The 15,188-nt window shown below is 42.0% G+C and overlaps 1 protein-coding gene across 2 annotated transcripts in view; it reads right to left on the reverse strand.

Moving 5' to 3' along the window:
* Nucleotides 1-15,188, reverse strand: part of fbxl6 (F-box and leucine-rich repeat protein 6) — a 52,901-nt gene that overhangs the window by 14,527 nt on the left and 23,186 nt on the right. For both annotated transcript variants that reach the window (XM_043690916.2, XM_043690918.2), the window contains exons 6-8: nucleotides 9,505-9,612; nucleotides 6,427-6,540; nucleotides 1,073-1,304 (exon numbers count right to left, since the gene is read on the reverse strand). In XM_043690916.2, coding sequence (XP_043546851.1) covers nucleotides 1,073-1,304; nucleotides 6,427-6,540; nucleotides 9,505-9,612 — 454 coding nt within the window. The remainder of the gene's footprint in view (nucleotides 1-1,072; nucleotides 1,305-6,426; nucleotides 6,541-9,504; nucleotides 9,613-15,188) is intronic.

Here is a 15,188-nt window from a genome sequence, read left to right on the forward strand (position 1 = left end):
ACCCCACCAACCTCCGGATACATTGCATTATCCTCCGCCATTTCCACCACCTACAAAAAGATCCCACCACCCAGAATATATTACCCTCCCCACCCCTATCAGCGTTTCGTAAAGACCATTCTCTCCATGACTCCCTTGTTAGGTCCATGCCCCCCATCAACCCACCCTCCACTCCCGGCAGCTTCCCCTGCCATCACAAGAATTCCAAAACCTGCGCCCATGCCTCCACCCTCACCTCTCCCCAAGGCCCCAAAGGATCCTTGCACATACTTCAGAGATTTATCTATACTTCCACACATCATCTATTGTATCCGTTGCTCCCATTGTGGTCTCCTCTATATTGGGGAGACAGGACACCAACTTGCGGAACGTTTCAGAGGACATCTCTGGGACAGTAACTCCCCCACCCACTCCGCCAAGGACATGCAAGTACTGGGTCTCCTCCACCGCCAAACCATTACCACCCGACACGTGGAAGAAGAAAGCCTCATTTTCCACCTTGGGACCCTCCAACCACACAGGATCAATGTGGATTTCACCAGGTTCCTCATTTCCTTTCCCTCTATCTTAACCCAGGTCTAACCTTCTAACTCACCACCACCCTCTTGACCTGTCCTACCTGTCAATCTGCCTTCCCACCTATCTGCTCCACCCTCCTCTCCAACCTAGCAGCTTCACGCCCAACTTCATCTACCTATCGCACCACCCGCAGCTACTTTCCCACAGCCATTTATCTCTCAGCCCCCTTAGCCCACAAGCCTCATTCCTGATAAAGGGCTTATGCCCGAAACATTGATTCTCCCGCTCTTCGGATGCTGCCTGACCGGCTGTGCTTCGGCTCTGATCTCCAGCATCTGCAGTCCTCACCTTCTCCTAGGACATAGTAATGACTTATCTGCATATAAAATATTTTGCACTGGACTTGGGAGTGCCTGAGGATATCAATGAGCTAGAAAATTGATTTATTTGTAGCAAAACAACTCAAATGTTAAACAAGCATAAAACAAATTACCCTACTCATAATGAAGGTAAAGTGGTCATAAAGGGTGACTTCAGAGAAACATGCCCTTACCTTGGCAGGGTAGAAGTTGTAACCCCGCTGATGTGATCCGATAGCAGCCTCTCAGATCTAATGTCCGTAGCCTCGATGACAAGTGCAATAGCTTTACCAGAACTTCATCAGTAACCAATGAAAATGATGACGTGGCCAAGCACAATTCCTCCAATTCAGAGAAACCAACCTCTGGTGAAACAATCATAGTGCAAGCCTTCGGAAACCAGGTTAAGTTCAGGAGTCTCAGCACCTGCACAAGAATTTGTTAGATTAGGTTCTGAATACCTAGAATGATAAGGGATGAGGTCTAAACTGTTGCTGTATGCACAGGAAAAGAATAAGAAATCACAGTGCAAAACTAGGCCAGCTACTGCAAGGCCATTGCTAACAATGATGATCTGTCATGAATGTTAATTTGTTGCTTTTGGTTAATTTGTTAAAGCATTATTTTGCTTGCTGTACAGACAGATCATACCATACAAATTGCATCATGTAGCAGAATAGAGTGCACAATAACTGTTACACTGTACACTGGGTGGCAGAGCAGCTCAGTAGTTAGCACTGCTGCCTCACAGCACCAGGAACCTGGGTCCGATTCCAGTCTCAGGTGACTGTGCGGAGTTTGCACATCCTCCCAGTGACTGTGTGGGTTTCCTCCGGGTGCTCTGATTTCCTCCCACAGTCCAAAGATGTGCAGATCAGGTGAGTTGGCCGTGTTAAATTGCCCATACTGTCCAGGAATGTGCAGGTTTGGTGGGTTAGCCATAATAAGTTCAGGGTTACAGCAATGGTGGGGGGGGTGGGGGCAGGGGGGGAATGAGTCCGTGTAGACTTGATGGGCTGAACGGCCTGCTTCCACACTGTAGGGATTCTACGGTAACAGTGTTACAGCTGCAGAGAAGGTGTAGCAAAGATCAACATTAATGTTTGAGAGGTCTGTTCAAAAGTCTGCTAACAGCGGGGAAGGAGCTGTTCTTTAAACTGTTGTTCCATTATATGCTGCTTTGCTTTACTATTGACTGGTTAATTTCCTGTCACTGAACCTCCCACCCCCCAACTCTCGCACTCTCATTGCCTTCTCTCGAACCTTCCCTGTGAGCACTGACAGTATAGAGATGGATTGCAGCAATTCACAAAATTTGATTCAATAGCAACTTGGATAACGGCATAGAAAGTTATATATTCGCCAAAGATACAACGTAAGGCAGTATTGTACAGTGTGGAACTGCTATACTTGCATTATAGACAGTGCAAATAGCAGCACAAAATTAAAAAGCAATACTGATAGACTAGCTGAATGGGTGAAAATGTGACAGATGGTGTTCAATGAAAGCAAGTGTGAAGTTATCAATTTTGGACTGTGGGGGGATAGATCAGAGTACTTTCCAGATGGTATGAAGTTAAATACAGTGAATGTTTAACAGACTTGGAATTTCAGGTGCGTAGTTCTTTAAATGCTATGATCCGGTGCTGAAAATAATCAAGAAAACTAATGGAATGCTGCCCTTTATCTCTAGAGGACTGGAGGTAGAAGGATGCAGAAGGAAAGAACATAGGAAGGATAAATTGGTCTTGGAGGGAGAACAACATAGGTTAACAAGAATGATATCTAGACTTCAGAGGTTATATTATGAGAAGAGATTATACAATGTAGGACTGTTTTCTCTAGAATTTCAAAGATTAAGGGTGGTCTGATCACAGTCTTCAAGATTTTAACAGGAAAAGACAAGGTAAAGATAAACTATTTCCACTGGTTGGAGATTCTTGAGCTATATGGCCAGTCTCAGAATTACAGCCAGACTATTTAGGAGAGATGTTAGGAAGCACTACTACAAAGGATGGTAGATCCTCAATCATAGACCGCAATCAGTGAAGATAGATAACTGCACCTCCAGCACGATAACACAACACTGGAGCCCCCCCACCAAGGACGCGTCCTCGGTCCTCTACTGTAGTCCCTGTAAACCCACGACTGAGCTGCCAAATTTCAAACAAACACCACCTACAAGTTCACTAACGACATCCCCATAGTTGAATGGATATCTAACAACAATGAGTCAAAATACAGAAGGGAGATAGAGGACTTGGTGATGTGGTACAATGAGAACAACCTGTCTCGCAACATCAGCTAAACTAAAGAACTGGTCAATGTCTTCAGAAAGAAAGAAAGGAGGAGAAAATGCCCCCATCTACATCAACAGAGCTGAAGTTGAGAAGATGGAGAGGGTCAAGTCCCTCTGAGTGACAATAACCAAAAATCTGTCCTGGACTTCCCATATAGATGCGATGGGCAAGAAGGCACAACACTTCTTCCTCAGGCAGCTCAGGAAATCTGGCATGTCCATTAGGACCCTTGCCAACTTTTATAGATGCACCACTGAAAGTGCATAACGGCCTATTATGGAACTGCTCGCCCGGGACCATGGGAAACTACAGAGGTGGTTTGCACAGCCCAGACCCTCACCGAAGCCAACCTCCCATCCATGGACACCATTTACATGGCTTGCGGCCATGGAAAGGCTGCCAATATCATCAAAGATCCACTGCACCCCAGTAACGATCGCCTACAACCTTTTCTATCAGGCAGAAGCAAAAGGAGCTTGAACACACACACACACACACAGTTTCAGGAACAGCTTCTTACAGGCCATTATAAGACTGATGAATGGACACTCTAGCCTCAAATAATGCTGACCTTGCTAAGTGCACGCTCTGTGCAACGTAACCTGTATGGGTCTGTCTAAGTCTTTCTGATCTGTACATTCTTGCTTACTGTGATCTGCTGTACTGCTCATAAACTAAGCTTTTCACTGTACTTCGATAGACAGGACAATAAATAAATAAATGTTTGGAACTCTTTTCCACAAATGGCAGCTGATACAGAATCAATTGTTGATTTTAAATCGGAGATAGATAAATGTTTGACAAGTAACGATGCTAAGGGATATGCGCCAAAGACAGGTATATGGAGTTAAGCTTTCCTGATAAAAGACTTACGCTTGAAACGTCGACTCTCCTGCTCCTCAGGTGCTGCCTGATCTGCTGTGCTTTTCCAGCACCACACTCTCGACTCTGATCTCCAGCATCTGCAATCCTCACTTTCTCCTCTATGGAATTAAGGCTACAGGTCACCCATAATCTCACTGAATGGCAGAACAGACTGGTCCTGTTATCACTTCCCAAGTTTGCTGGCCACAGTAGAAATATAGCAACATTGAAAACAGGACAAATAGGCCACTCAACCCTTCAAGCCCTGCTCCACCACTCAATATCATGGCTGATCATCCAACTCAGTATCCTGTTCCCACTTTCTCCCATAATTATGATCCCTATAAGCCCCAATAACTATCCAACTCCTTTCTGAAAGCAGTTAATATTTGGCCTCAATTGCTTTCTGTGGCAGGCAAGTCCACAGGCTCACCACTCTCTGGGTGAAAATAAATTCTCATCTTAGTCTTAAAAGGCCTAACTCATGTCCTTCTGTGACACTTGGGTGTGCAACCTTCTTCCCAGATGAAGAAGAAAACAAAATGGACCAATGTAACAATTTTGGTGCTGTAAGGTTCAGTTCCTAATAACTCTATACTAATTATGTTCAATTGTACATGAGTTGTATATTTAACTAAGGATTTAAATTTTGCCCTCTAAGCAGATTTGAAGTCCTCACCCGCTTCAAGACCACTACCATCATCTCGGTATCAAAAGAAAACTCATGCAGTATGCCTCAATGACTACTGCCTGGTGGTCTGGCCTCCAGAATGATGAAGTGCTTTGAAAGGTTAATCATGGCTGATATCAGCTCTAGCCTCCCAGCCTGTCTTGGTCCCTTGCAATTTACCCACCACTGCAACAGGTCCCTAGCCATCTCCCTAGCCCTACACTCATCCCTGGAACATCTAGATAACAAGGAGACCTGCTTAGGCTCCTAATCATGGCGTACAGCTCAGACTCCAACAAAATAATTCCAAACAAATTAATCTCCAAAATCCGAGACCTAGGTCTCTGCTCTGCCCTCTGCAACTGGATCCTTAATTGCCTGACCCACAAACAGCAGTCAGTGAGAAGAGGCAACAGCACCTCCTCAATGACAATCCTCAACAATGGTATTCCCACAAGGCTGCAAACTCAGCCCTTTACTGTACTCCCTGTGTACTCATGACTGTCTGGCCAAATCTTGAGCTAACGCCATCTACTATTTCGCTGACAACACTAACTTTGTAGACCAGATCTCAAAAGAATGACCAGACAGAATACAGGATAGAATGCTTAATGAATGGAATAAAGAGAACAATCTCTCCCTCAACATCAGCAAAACAAAAAAGCTGGTCATCGACTTCAGGAAGCAATATGGAGGGCACAACTCTATCTACATCAATGATGTGAGGCGGAGATGGTCGAGAGCGTCAAATTCCTAGGAGTTATGATCACCACCAATCTGTCCTGGTCCAGCCAGGTTGATGTGATGGTCAAGAAAGCACAACAATGCCTGTTCTTCAGGAAGCTAAGGAAATTTCACATGTCCATAAAGACTCTTACTATTTTTTATGTATAGACTATGGAAAGCATTCCATCTGAATGCATCACAGCTTGGGATGGCAACTGCTCTGCTCAGGACCATAGGTAACTATAGAGAGTTGTGAATGCAGCGCAATTCATCACCCAAGCCAACCTTCCATTCACTAACTCCATCTACACTTCTCATTCCCTCGGAAAGGCAGCCAACATAACCAAAGACCCCTCCCACTGGTCATAATCTCTTCAAACCTTTTCCATTAGGCAGAAGATACAAAAGCTTAAACACATGGACTAACAGAGTCAAGAACAGCTTCTTCCCCGCTGTTATTAGACTGTGAATGTACCTCTCAAATTTCAAATTTAATGCTGACCTCACTCTTTGCGCGATTTCTTTGCAGCCGTAACATTGTATTCCTCGCTTTGTTCTATCACCCTATACACTTTGTATGGTTTGATCTGCCTGTACTGCATGCAAAACAAAATTTTTCACTGTACCTTAGTACTTGACAATAATAAATCAAATCAATTTCAGTAGATAGACTAAAGTTGTGGTTGGTGGATTAGCTGGGGTATGCAGTAATGTGCAACTCCTTAAATAGAACTGTGTAAAGATTAGCTTTAATTCTACTCTTCAAATTGATTTCGGGATCATAGCAATAGCCTGATAGGAGGGATTGAAACTGACAGTTGAGAGGAATCAACATACAAACATCCTGGAGGGATTTGAAGATGAAGGCAAGTTGGAGACAGGCCATTAGTTTGCAAAAATGGATGCTGTATTTCTAAGTAAGGGCACTGAAAGGGTGATGGACTTCCTATCTAAAAGACAAGACAGGAAACAATTTCTCCTGAAATACCTGCAGCTTGGGACAGCCTGCCTGCAACATTTCAATGCAGAACTGGAAGTAGGGGTTGGTCTGCTTGATTTCAGTGTTCACCTCCAGCAGTCGAAGTTCAGTACAGCAGCCTGCCTACAGGGCAGAATCATAAGAGAAAATGAGTGAATAAAGCAGGCAGCCAATTGAAAAATGTTTCATTGTAACTGATGCTGCTCTGTTAGCTTGTTCCTCTGAACAAACTGGAACAGAATATCACTTTCACACAGAATGGTAACAGCACAAGAGTCCTTTCAACCAGTCTAGTCTATGCAAGACATATGATGGAGCACTTCACGAAGTGCCACTCTCAAACTTTTACCTCACTGTGTTGAAATGTTTCCTTTCCAGATAGTGATCCAATTCCCTTCCGAAAGGCTCAAATGTAGCTTACCTCACCACAGTCTCAGGCAGTGCATTCCAGATCTTAACCTCCTGCCACCTAAACATTTTTCTCTTCATGCCATCATTGCTTCTTTTGACAATTATCTTCAAACTGTGGTCTTCAGTTCTCAATCCTTCTAATAAAGGGAACAGTTTCTCCCTATCTCTACCCCCCAGCACCCTCATGATTTTGAACACCTCCATGAAATCTCCTCTCAGCCTTCTCCAAGGAGAACAGTCCCAACTTCTCCAATCTATGCTACTGGTTCTAAGGACAAAAGGAACTTCATTCTCATGAATCTTTTCTCCACTTTATCTGTAACGTCTGTGTATCTTTCTCAAAATGTTGTGTCTAGAAGAGGATACAATACACTGAACTGGTGTTTATATAGGTTGAACATAACTTCCTTGGCTTTTGTGCTCTATGTCTTTATTGATACATCCAAAGCCAGTATATTCGCTTCTCCTTCTACCTTCCATGATTTATGCAAATATACACCTAAGTTTCTCTGTCCCTGCAATCCTATTATATTTTATCTCTGCACTTTCTCCAGCAGAACAAATCTCTTCATGGTTTGCTGCATTCAACATCATTTGCCAGTCTCTGCCTATTACCCTACAACCTCGCCAAGCCTTTTCAAAGTCCCACACTAACATAAGACCATCGGATAAAGGAACTGAATTAGGCCATTTGGCCCATCAAGTCTGCTCAGCCATTTGATCATGAATATGTTTCTTGACTCCATTCTCCTGTCTTCTCCCCGACACCTTTGATCTCTTTCCTAATTATGAACCTATCTCTATGTTAAACACACTCAATGCTTCCACAGCTTTCTGCAGTAATGAGTCCCAAAGATTCACCACCCCCTTGCTGAAGAAACTCCTCCTTGTCTCAGTTCTGAAGAGTAGCCCCTTCGCTCGGAGGCTCTGCCCTCAGATCCTAGTCTCGCTTACTTCTGAAAAGATCTTCTCCATGTCCACTCTATCCAGGCCTCAGTATTCTGCAAGTTTCAATCAGATTCCCCCTCATCCTTCTAAACTCCATCAAGTATAGACCCAGAGTCCTAAACTGCTCTTCGTATGATAAGCCCTTCGTCCCTGCTATCATTTTCATAACCCTCCTGTGGACCCTCTCCAAGTCCACTTTAGATATCAGGCACAAAACTGCTCACAACATTCTAAATGCTTGGCAGAATTCTCCCTGGTCACTACCTGTTGCTTTAACGAAATAAGATTAACTGGTCATTGGCTGTGTCTGTTGGTACCATGAACAAATCCCACTCCAGGAATTCACAATAAAAACTAAAAGTAGCATCCCAGTGCTGTACTGAGGGAATGCTGCACGGTTAGAGGTGCTCTTTTCATATGAGAATATAAATCAAAAGCTTCACTGCTCTTTCAAAGTGGAAAGATCCCACAGTATTATTTCAATGGGGGAAATTAATGTGTCCCACCCAATAAATATCCATCAATCAACTAATTACTAATACTGATCAGATCATTAGCAGATTGCGTTTTTGCAGGAGGCTACAGATCACAAATTGGTTGCCACATTTACTACATTATAGCAGTGGCTAAATTTATAATTACATTTATAATTATAATAGCTGTCAAATGTTTAAAATCTATTAAAGTCCAGACGTTTAGGGATATCTAGTAATTCCTGATCTCCCTCATTTTCTGTCCTGCTGCTGTTCTGACAGACAGTTTAGAATCTCAAACAAGCTAACAGATGAGGACTGGTTCAGGTCACAGCCAGAGAGAACTAGACTCAAGAGGTCAATCCATCTGTGAGCCCCACATTCTGTAGAGATATGTAAATGGAGGGCCATGCTGGGAATGGGAACATTCAGAAATAATGTGCATTTATTTAACATTTTACAAAACATCACAACTCCAAAGACCTTTACAGGTAATTAAGATTACTTTGAAAAAGTAATCATCACTGGAATATTTAAACTCAGCAGACAATTTGCATATTGCAAGTTCTCACAAACAGAAATGTGGTCCGTTTTCTAAGTGAAGTTGTTTGATGGATAAATATTGACCAGGGCACCAATAAAAATTCCATTACTCTTCAAGGAAACTTTTTCTATGTTCACTTGAAAGAAAAGGTGAGGCTTCGGTTTAACTTCTCCAAAAGACAACACTTCCCCTGTACAACACACACTCAATACTGAACCCATATCCTTCTGATCCAGAGACTGCCTCACTAAATCACAGGAAAAGTGAATGGCAACCTGAGAGCAATAAAACAAAAGGAAAATAATGAAAACGATCAAAATAACAAAGTAATATCCAGTAAGCTTTAACTTAAAATATTAATTTATTACAATAACATATTAAACAAATGAAGACCATGTGCATCAGACAAGCCTTGGCCAGCCTGTCAGTCTATACAGCCTCCTAAATATTATTGCATCTTTTCTTATACTCTGGTGGTGGAATACAAGGACAATATGTAGAACGTACTTTACATTCAACAAAAGGTTTTCTCTCCCATTCAAACATAATAGGCTCCTGAGGGGAAAAAATGTTCAGGGATGCATGGTAAAGATGGGACAGCGTGATTAAATGAGTTTGTCTTGCAAAGAGCAGGCACAGACACAATAGGCTAAATGGCTTCCTGCTGTTAACCATTCCATGATTCTGGCTTGATGCTATAGCATGCCTTACCACAATGGCATTGAAGATGTTGTGCAGGCGACTGTTGTATGTCACACAAAGCTGTCTGAGATTTGAACCTGCTGCTTCAAGAAAATTAACAACAGCGGCAGTGTCAACCTGCAAAAAGCAAACAACATGGGAGTCAAAACTAAAGGAAACAGCTTCCCGCTTTTCAGAATCCATAGTTCTGAAAGGTCTCCCTGACGAAGTCTCAGCAGCTTTTTGAAGGGTTCTGAGAGTGCTCAGAGGCAAGGATATCATGCTAAACAAAATCAGCCTCATTATCACTGGATTCTCAACCCAGTGAAATTAAAATAGTCAGTGACCCTTAAAATTTCTAAATTGATCCAAACCAAACCTTACGAATAAAGATCTTGTCACAGCAAGTTCATAAATAAAAATAAGAAAATTATTCATAATGTAACTTTAGCTAAACACAGATAAACAAGACAATCTTATTAAGATCTACAATCTAAAGCCTAATTCTCTTTGATCATAACCCTCACTCTCAATCGGACAGACACAGAGTTGAGATAAATTCGAAAGAAAATAAAAGAATTTTAATTTGCCAGTTCAATAAACTGTTTCAAACAATGGATACCAGGCCTTCCTGAAATCCTTGGGTAATGGGTTGTTCATAGCCAAGTAGAACTGTATATCTTGCTTCAATTCCGAAGTCACCGGTTAATGCAGCCAGTTTCAGTAGACTTCCAGAATTATTTATTTATTTCTTACAGACTTGGATTCTTTTCTCAGAATAATCAACAATTCAATAACAGAAGAGAAACTAGAGAGAGAACAAAATAAAAGAAAGACAGTCTCTAGAAACTTCCAACATCATACTGTCTCCTACCAAACCAAGTCAGAACTCTTTCTTTTTGTTTTTTCTTTTCAAACTACATTGGTTGGTTAGCACTTGTCCTCCTTTGATTGAACAATTCAACATCCAAACCAGGTGCCAGCCTTGAGCATTGTAACCACTCGTTGTCAAGTTACCTACAGTGTCCTTAGAGCAGTAATTAAGTTGCATTTCTTCCCAGGCAAGTTTGCCACAGTAAATATCTATCTTTGACCTCTTCGAAACCAAGCTGCTGTTCAAAGTTCAATTCTTTACTTCAATTCTTAGTTCCAAACAAAAAGAAAAATGAGAATAATAGTCGAAAAAGTGACGGTCTCAACATGCGGATCAAGGAAGTTATAGCAACATGGCTGGAAAGAATAACAATGGTTTTTTTGAGGATAGTGAGAATTATGAATTTGCTGTCATGATACAAAAAGAACAATCAACACAATGGCTGATGGCCAGAAGCTGAACAGGTAAGAAACCAAGGGAGCAATGCAATAGACAAGGTGCATTTATAGCAACATTAATTACTTTACACAGGAATGCCCTACCTGCTAATGTAGTCAACTCAGCCAAATTAGGGAGATTTAAACAATCCTTAGATAAGCACATGGATGATTTTGGGATAGTGTAGGGGGACGAGCTGAGAATAGTTCACAGGTCGGCGCAACATCGAGGGCCGAGGGGCCTGTTCTGCGCTGTATTGTTCTATGTTCTAAGTAGTAGAAGTCATTTGGCCCCTCAAGCCCGCTCTGCATAAGATAAGATTATGGCTGATCCAACTGATGGTCTCAACTCTACTTTTCTGTCTACCCCCATACCCTCTGATTGCCTTGTCAATCAAAAAAATCTCTCTCATTATCTTAATAACATTCAATTAACCTACTCACTTCTCTCTAGGGAAATTAATTCCAGACTCTCAATTTTTGTTGAGAGAAAAAATGCTTCCCTCCTCTCCATCCTTAATAGGAGACATCTTTTCTTTTTAAAACTCTATTCCGTAGGTCTGGTATCAACCGCAAAAGGAGATACGCCATCAGCAATCCCTCAGTCAAGCCCTCTCATGATCTGTGCTTTAAATAAGACCACCTTCCAATCGTCTAAACATCAGCAGATACAGATTCAACATGTCTGCAGTTTTCCTCATGAATCCATAATGGCATGTTGCCTCCATGGTACTGGGGTGAATGATGTCATTAAGCAACTCTAAAAAGGGAGAGTAAAACAACCAGCAGCTCTGGTCCACACTGGATTCAAAAGCGTGTGTAGAAAAATGGATGGGATCCTTCATTCAGAATTTAGGTAGTTAAGTAAAAAAAAAAGGACAGAAGTAGTCCAGGTTATTTCCACTGTCATGTATGAGTGAGTATAGAAATAAGAGGAAAAGGCAGATAAATGCATGGGTGGAGATTTGGTGCAGGAGAGTGTTTTAGATACTTGGGATCAGTTACACAGCACTAGAGCTACCTTTAAGTCCATCATGTTGTGTCAACTTATCTGCACTAGTCCCAGTTTCCAGCACTACTGGGCAACTTGAGATCTCTTCAGGTGATATAGTCCTAGTTCTGTTCAAGTGTAAACTAAGATCCTCACAGGGTATTTTGCTAATGCTATTGAGAAAGGTTTAAACTAACAAGGCAGAATGTGGGAACCAGCAGGTAATGTCTTTTAGGAAGACCAAGATGTAAAACTGTGGGAAAATAGATTGGTCAGCTAATACATGCAGTCATTACAAGAGAAAGTAATAAAGTTTAAAACAAGGCTAGTGTGAATGCATGGAATGTAGTAAATAAGATTTAAGAGTTACAGGCACAGATTACAAAGTGAAAATATAACATTATGGCTAAAACAAAGATTTATCTCATGGAAGGACAGGACTGGTTGAGAGATATTTCCAGGTAGAAAGTGTTCAGTGTGTTGTCTTAACTGCTTTCTATAACGGAGAATTCCACAGTCTCACGACTCCTCATCTCAATCCTAAATGGCCTACCCTGTATTCTTAAACTGCGACCTCTAGCTTGGACCCCTGGTCACTGGAAAAATCCTTCCTGCATTAACCCTGTCTGGTCCTAAAATTTTATAGGTTTCTAAAGGTAACCGAATCAGTGGTTTCGATCACTGAAATTACAGAAAAAAAATTGAGAAAACAAAAAAAATTATGATCACTGAAGAATTCAGAAATAGCATTCTTGTAAGCCTAAAATGATGTAGATGACCATCAAGTGCCAAAGTTCAGAGAAGCACCAAATTCTGGCAGGTAACTATGATGTCTGTTACAAACAGCTATAGATGGGGAGCTAGTCAGACAGAAATCCCCAAGGGAAGTGTGGACCAGAAAATAAGTGAATGGAAAAGGTATTAGATATAGAGAACAAACAAAAGATGACAGTGTAGTAAAAAGGGAAAGGCTCGACCCAAAAAATCTCAAGAAAAGTCTAAAAATAAAGAAAATAATGTTTTCACTGCAATAAGACTGAATGTATCAAAGTGGCCCAACAGGTCCACACTGACTCTCCAAACAATATCCCAACCAGACCCATTCCCCTACCCTATCATTCTATATTTAGGTGGTCCTCCTGGACGAAACACACACAGACATGGGGAGAATGTGTGAACTCCACACAGTTAGTCACCCAAGGCTGGAATCGAACCCAGGTCCCTGGCACTGTGAGGCAGCAGTGCTAACCACTGAGGAATCGTGCCAGCCCCTATAAATTGAATATTAAATGGAAGACCAACTACAGTATGAGTGTCTAAAGAATCCTCACAAGAAGGGGAAATCAAGCAAGGAAATTAGTATTAAACTGAAGCAGGAGCACAAAGAGAACATTTCCTTAAAATGTAATAAGGGGACAGGTAAGAAAATTTGTCTCCAATTATTCATAAAGACAATCAGACTACTGGAACACCAAAATCCTATTACATAGATCAATGCAGTACAGGAGCAGGTCCTACAGCCCACCATGTCTATGCCAACTGTGACAACACTCTAAACTAATCCCATCAGAAAGATATGAGAGAGACCTAAGGGGCAACGTTTTCACATGCAGAGGGTGGTACGTATATGGAATGTGCTGCCAGAGGAAGTGGTGAAGGCTGGTACAATTGCAACATTTAAAAGGCACCTGGATGGGTATATGAATAGGAAGAGTTTGGAGGGATATGGGCCGGGTGCTGGCAGGTGGGACTAGATTGGGTTGGGATATCTGGTCGGCATGGACGGGTTGGACCGAAAGGTCCGCTTTTTTGCTGTACACCTCTATGACTCTCTAAATGTTATGAGTGATACACAAAGTTACAATGGTCACTTTCGGCATGCGGAAAAACAAAGGCTCTCAAATCATTTCTATTGGTGAGGATTCCATAAAAATGTGCTCAAATTCTGCCAGACCTATCATTCACATAAGTAAATGGGGAAATCCCAGCTATCATTTCCAATACCGTTTGACAAAGCATTTAGCAAGGGTTTAACAGCTTGCATAAAAATTCTGCCTGAATCCAGGTTTGGTAAAATACAAGTTGATGTAAACTATGTAGTAACATGGTCCCTCAAAGACTTTATTGGTAATATGTTAAAATGAAAATGCAGCAATAAGATTCCAGACAGCATGTCTTTACATTGATAAAATCCACACATTGTTACAATAGCTGATATTTATCTGGTTCTCAGTCAATGGAAAGTGTACCAATGTCCTTTCCACAAGTTGATTTTGGTGACAAATCATGCAGGATGAGCCTCAGATAAAGGGGTGTCTATTTAAAAATGAGTTAAGGAGGCATTTCTTCTCTGAGGGTTCAATGTCTTTGGAACTCCTTACCGTGACAGTAGTGTCCTTATGTATAGTTAAGACTGATATTGATAGATTCTTGATCAGAGAATCAAGGGTTATGGGAAAAACATAGGAGTGTGAATGAGAGGTATGTTGCATCAGCCATGATCCCATAGAAAAGGAAAGGAGGTTTGAAGGGTCAAACAGCCTACTTATAAGGACCAGGAGTGGGCAATTCAGCCTCTCAAGCCTCGTCCACCATTTAATACAATAATGTCTGATCTCATCTTGGCCTCAACTCTGCTTTCTTACTCGTTGTCCATAACATTCAACACATTACTGTCAAAAACCTGACTATCTCCTCAAATTTACTGAATGTCCCAGCATCCAATCTACTCTCAGGTGGTGAACTCCACAGATTCATGACTATTTGAGAGATGTAATTTCCTTCATTTCAGTTTTAAATCTGCTACCCCTTCTCCTAAAACTACGACCTCTTGTTCTGGAAGGCTTGTGGTCTAAGCTAGCAGATGTGGGCGGCACGGTGGCTCAGTGGTTAGCACTGCTGCCTCACAGCACCAGGGATGTGGGTTCGATTCCCGCCTGCCTGTGTGGAGTTTGCACATTCTCCCCGTGACTACGTGGGTTTCCTCCGGGTGCTCTGGTTTCCTCCCACAAGCCAAAGATGTGCAGGTCAGGTGAATTGGTCGTGCTAAATTGTCCACGGTGTTAGGTGCGTTAGTCAGGGGTAAATATAGTGTAGGGGAATGGGTTTGGGTGGGTTACTCTTCGGAGGTACTCTTCGGAGGGACGGTGTGGACTCGTTGGGCTGAAGGGCTTGTTTCCACACTGTAGCGAATCAAAATGTGCATGGTCTCCTAGTTATCACTGAAGTGTTGTGTGTGTCATGGACACAACCACAAACTTTTGACTAGAACCCCTTTTTCGGTTGAGCAACATTTGCCTGCTCCAGTCAGATTTATTAGCATTAACCAATCTGGCTGTCTCATTCGGGCCAGCTTATTGGCAGCCCTAATCATGCAAGCATTTAACAAGTTAAATTGCATCTTTTTTTTAGA

This window comes from Chiloscyllium plagiosum, unplaced genomic scaffold, assembly GCF_037043375.1.
Source record: "Chiloscyllium plagiosum isolate Xiang-an unplaced genomic scaffold, Cpla_swu_hap1 HiC_scaffold_5, whole genome shotgun sequence".
Lineage (NCBI taxonomy): Eukaryota > Metazoa > Chordata > Chondrichthyes > Orectolobiformes > Hemiscylliidae > Chiloscyllium > Chiloscyllium plagiosum.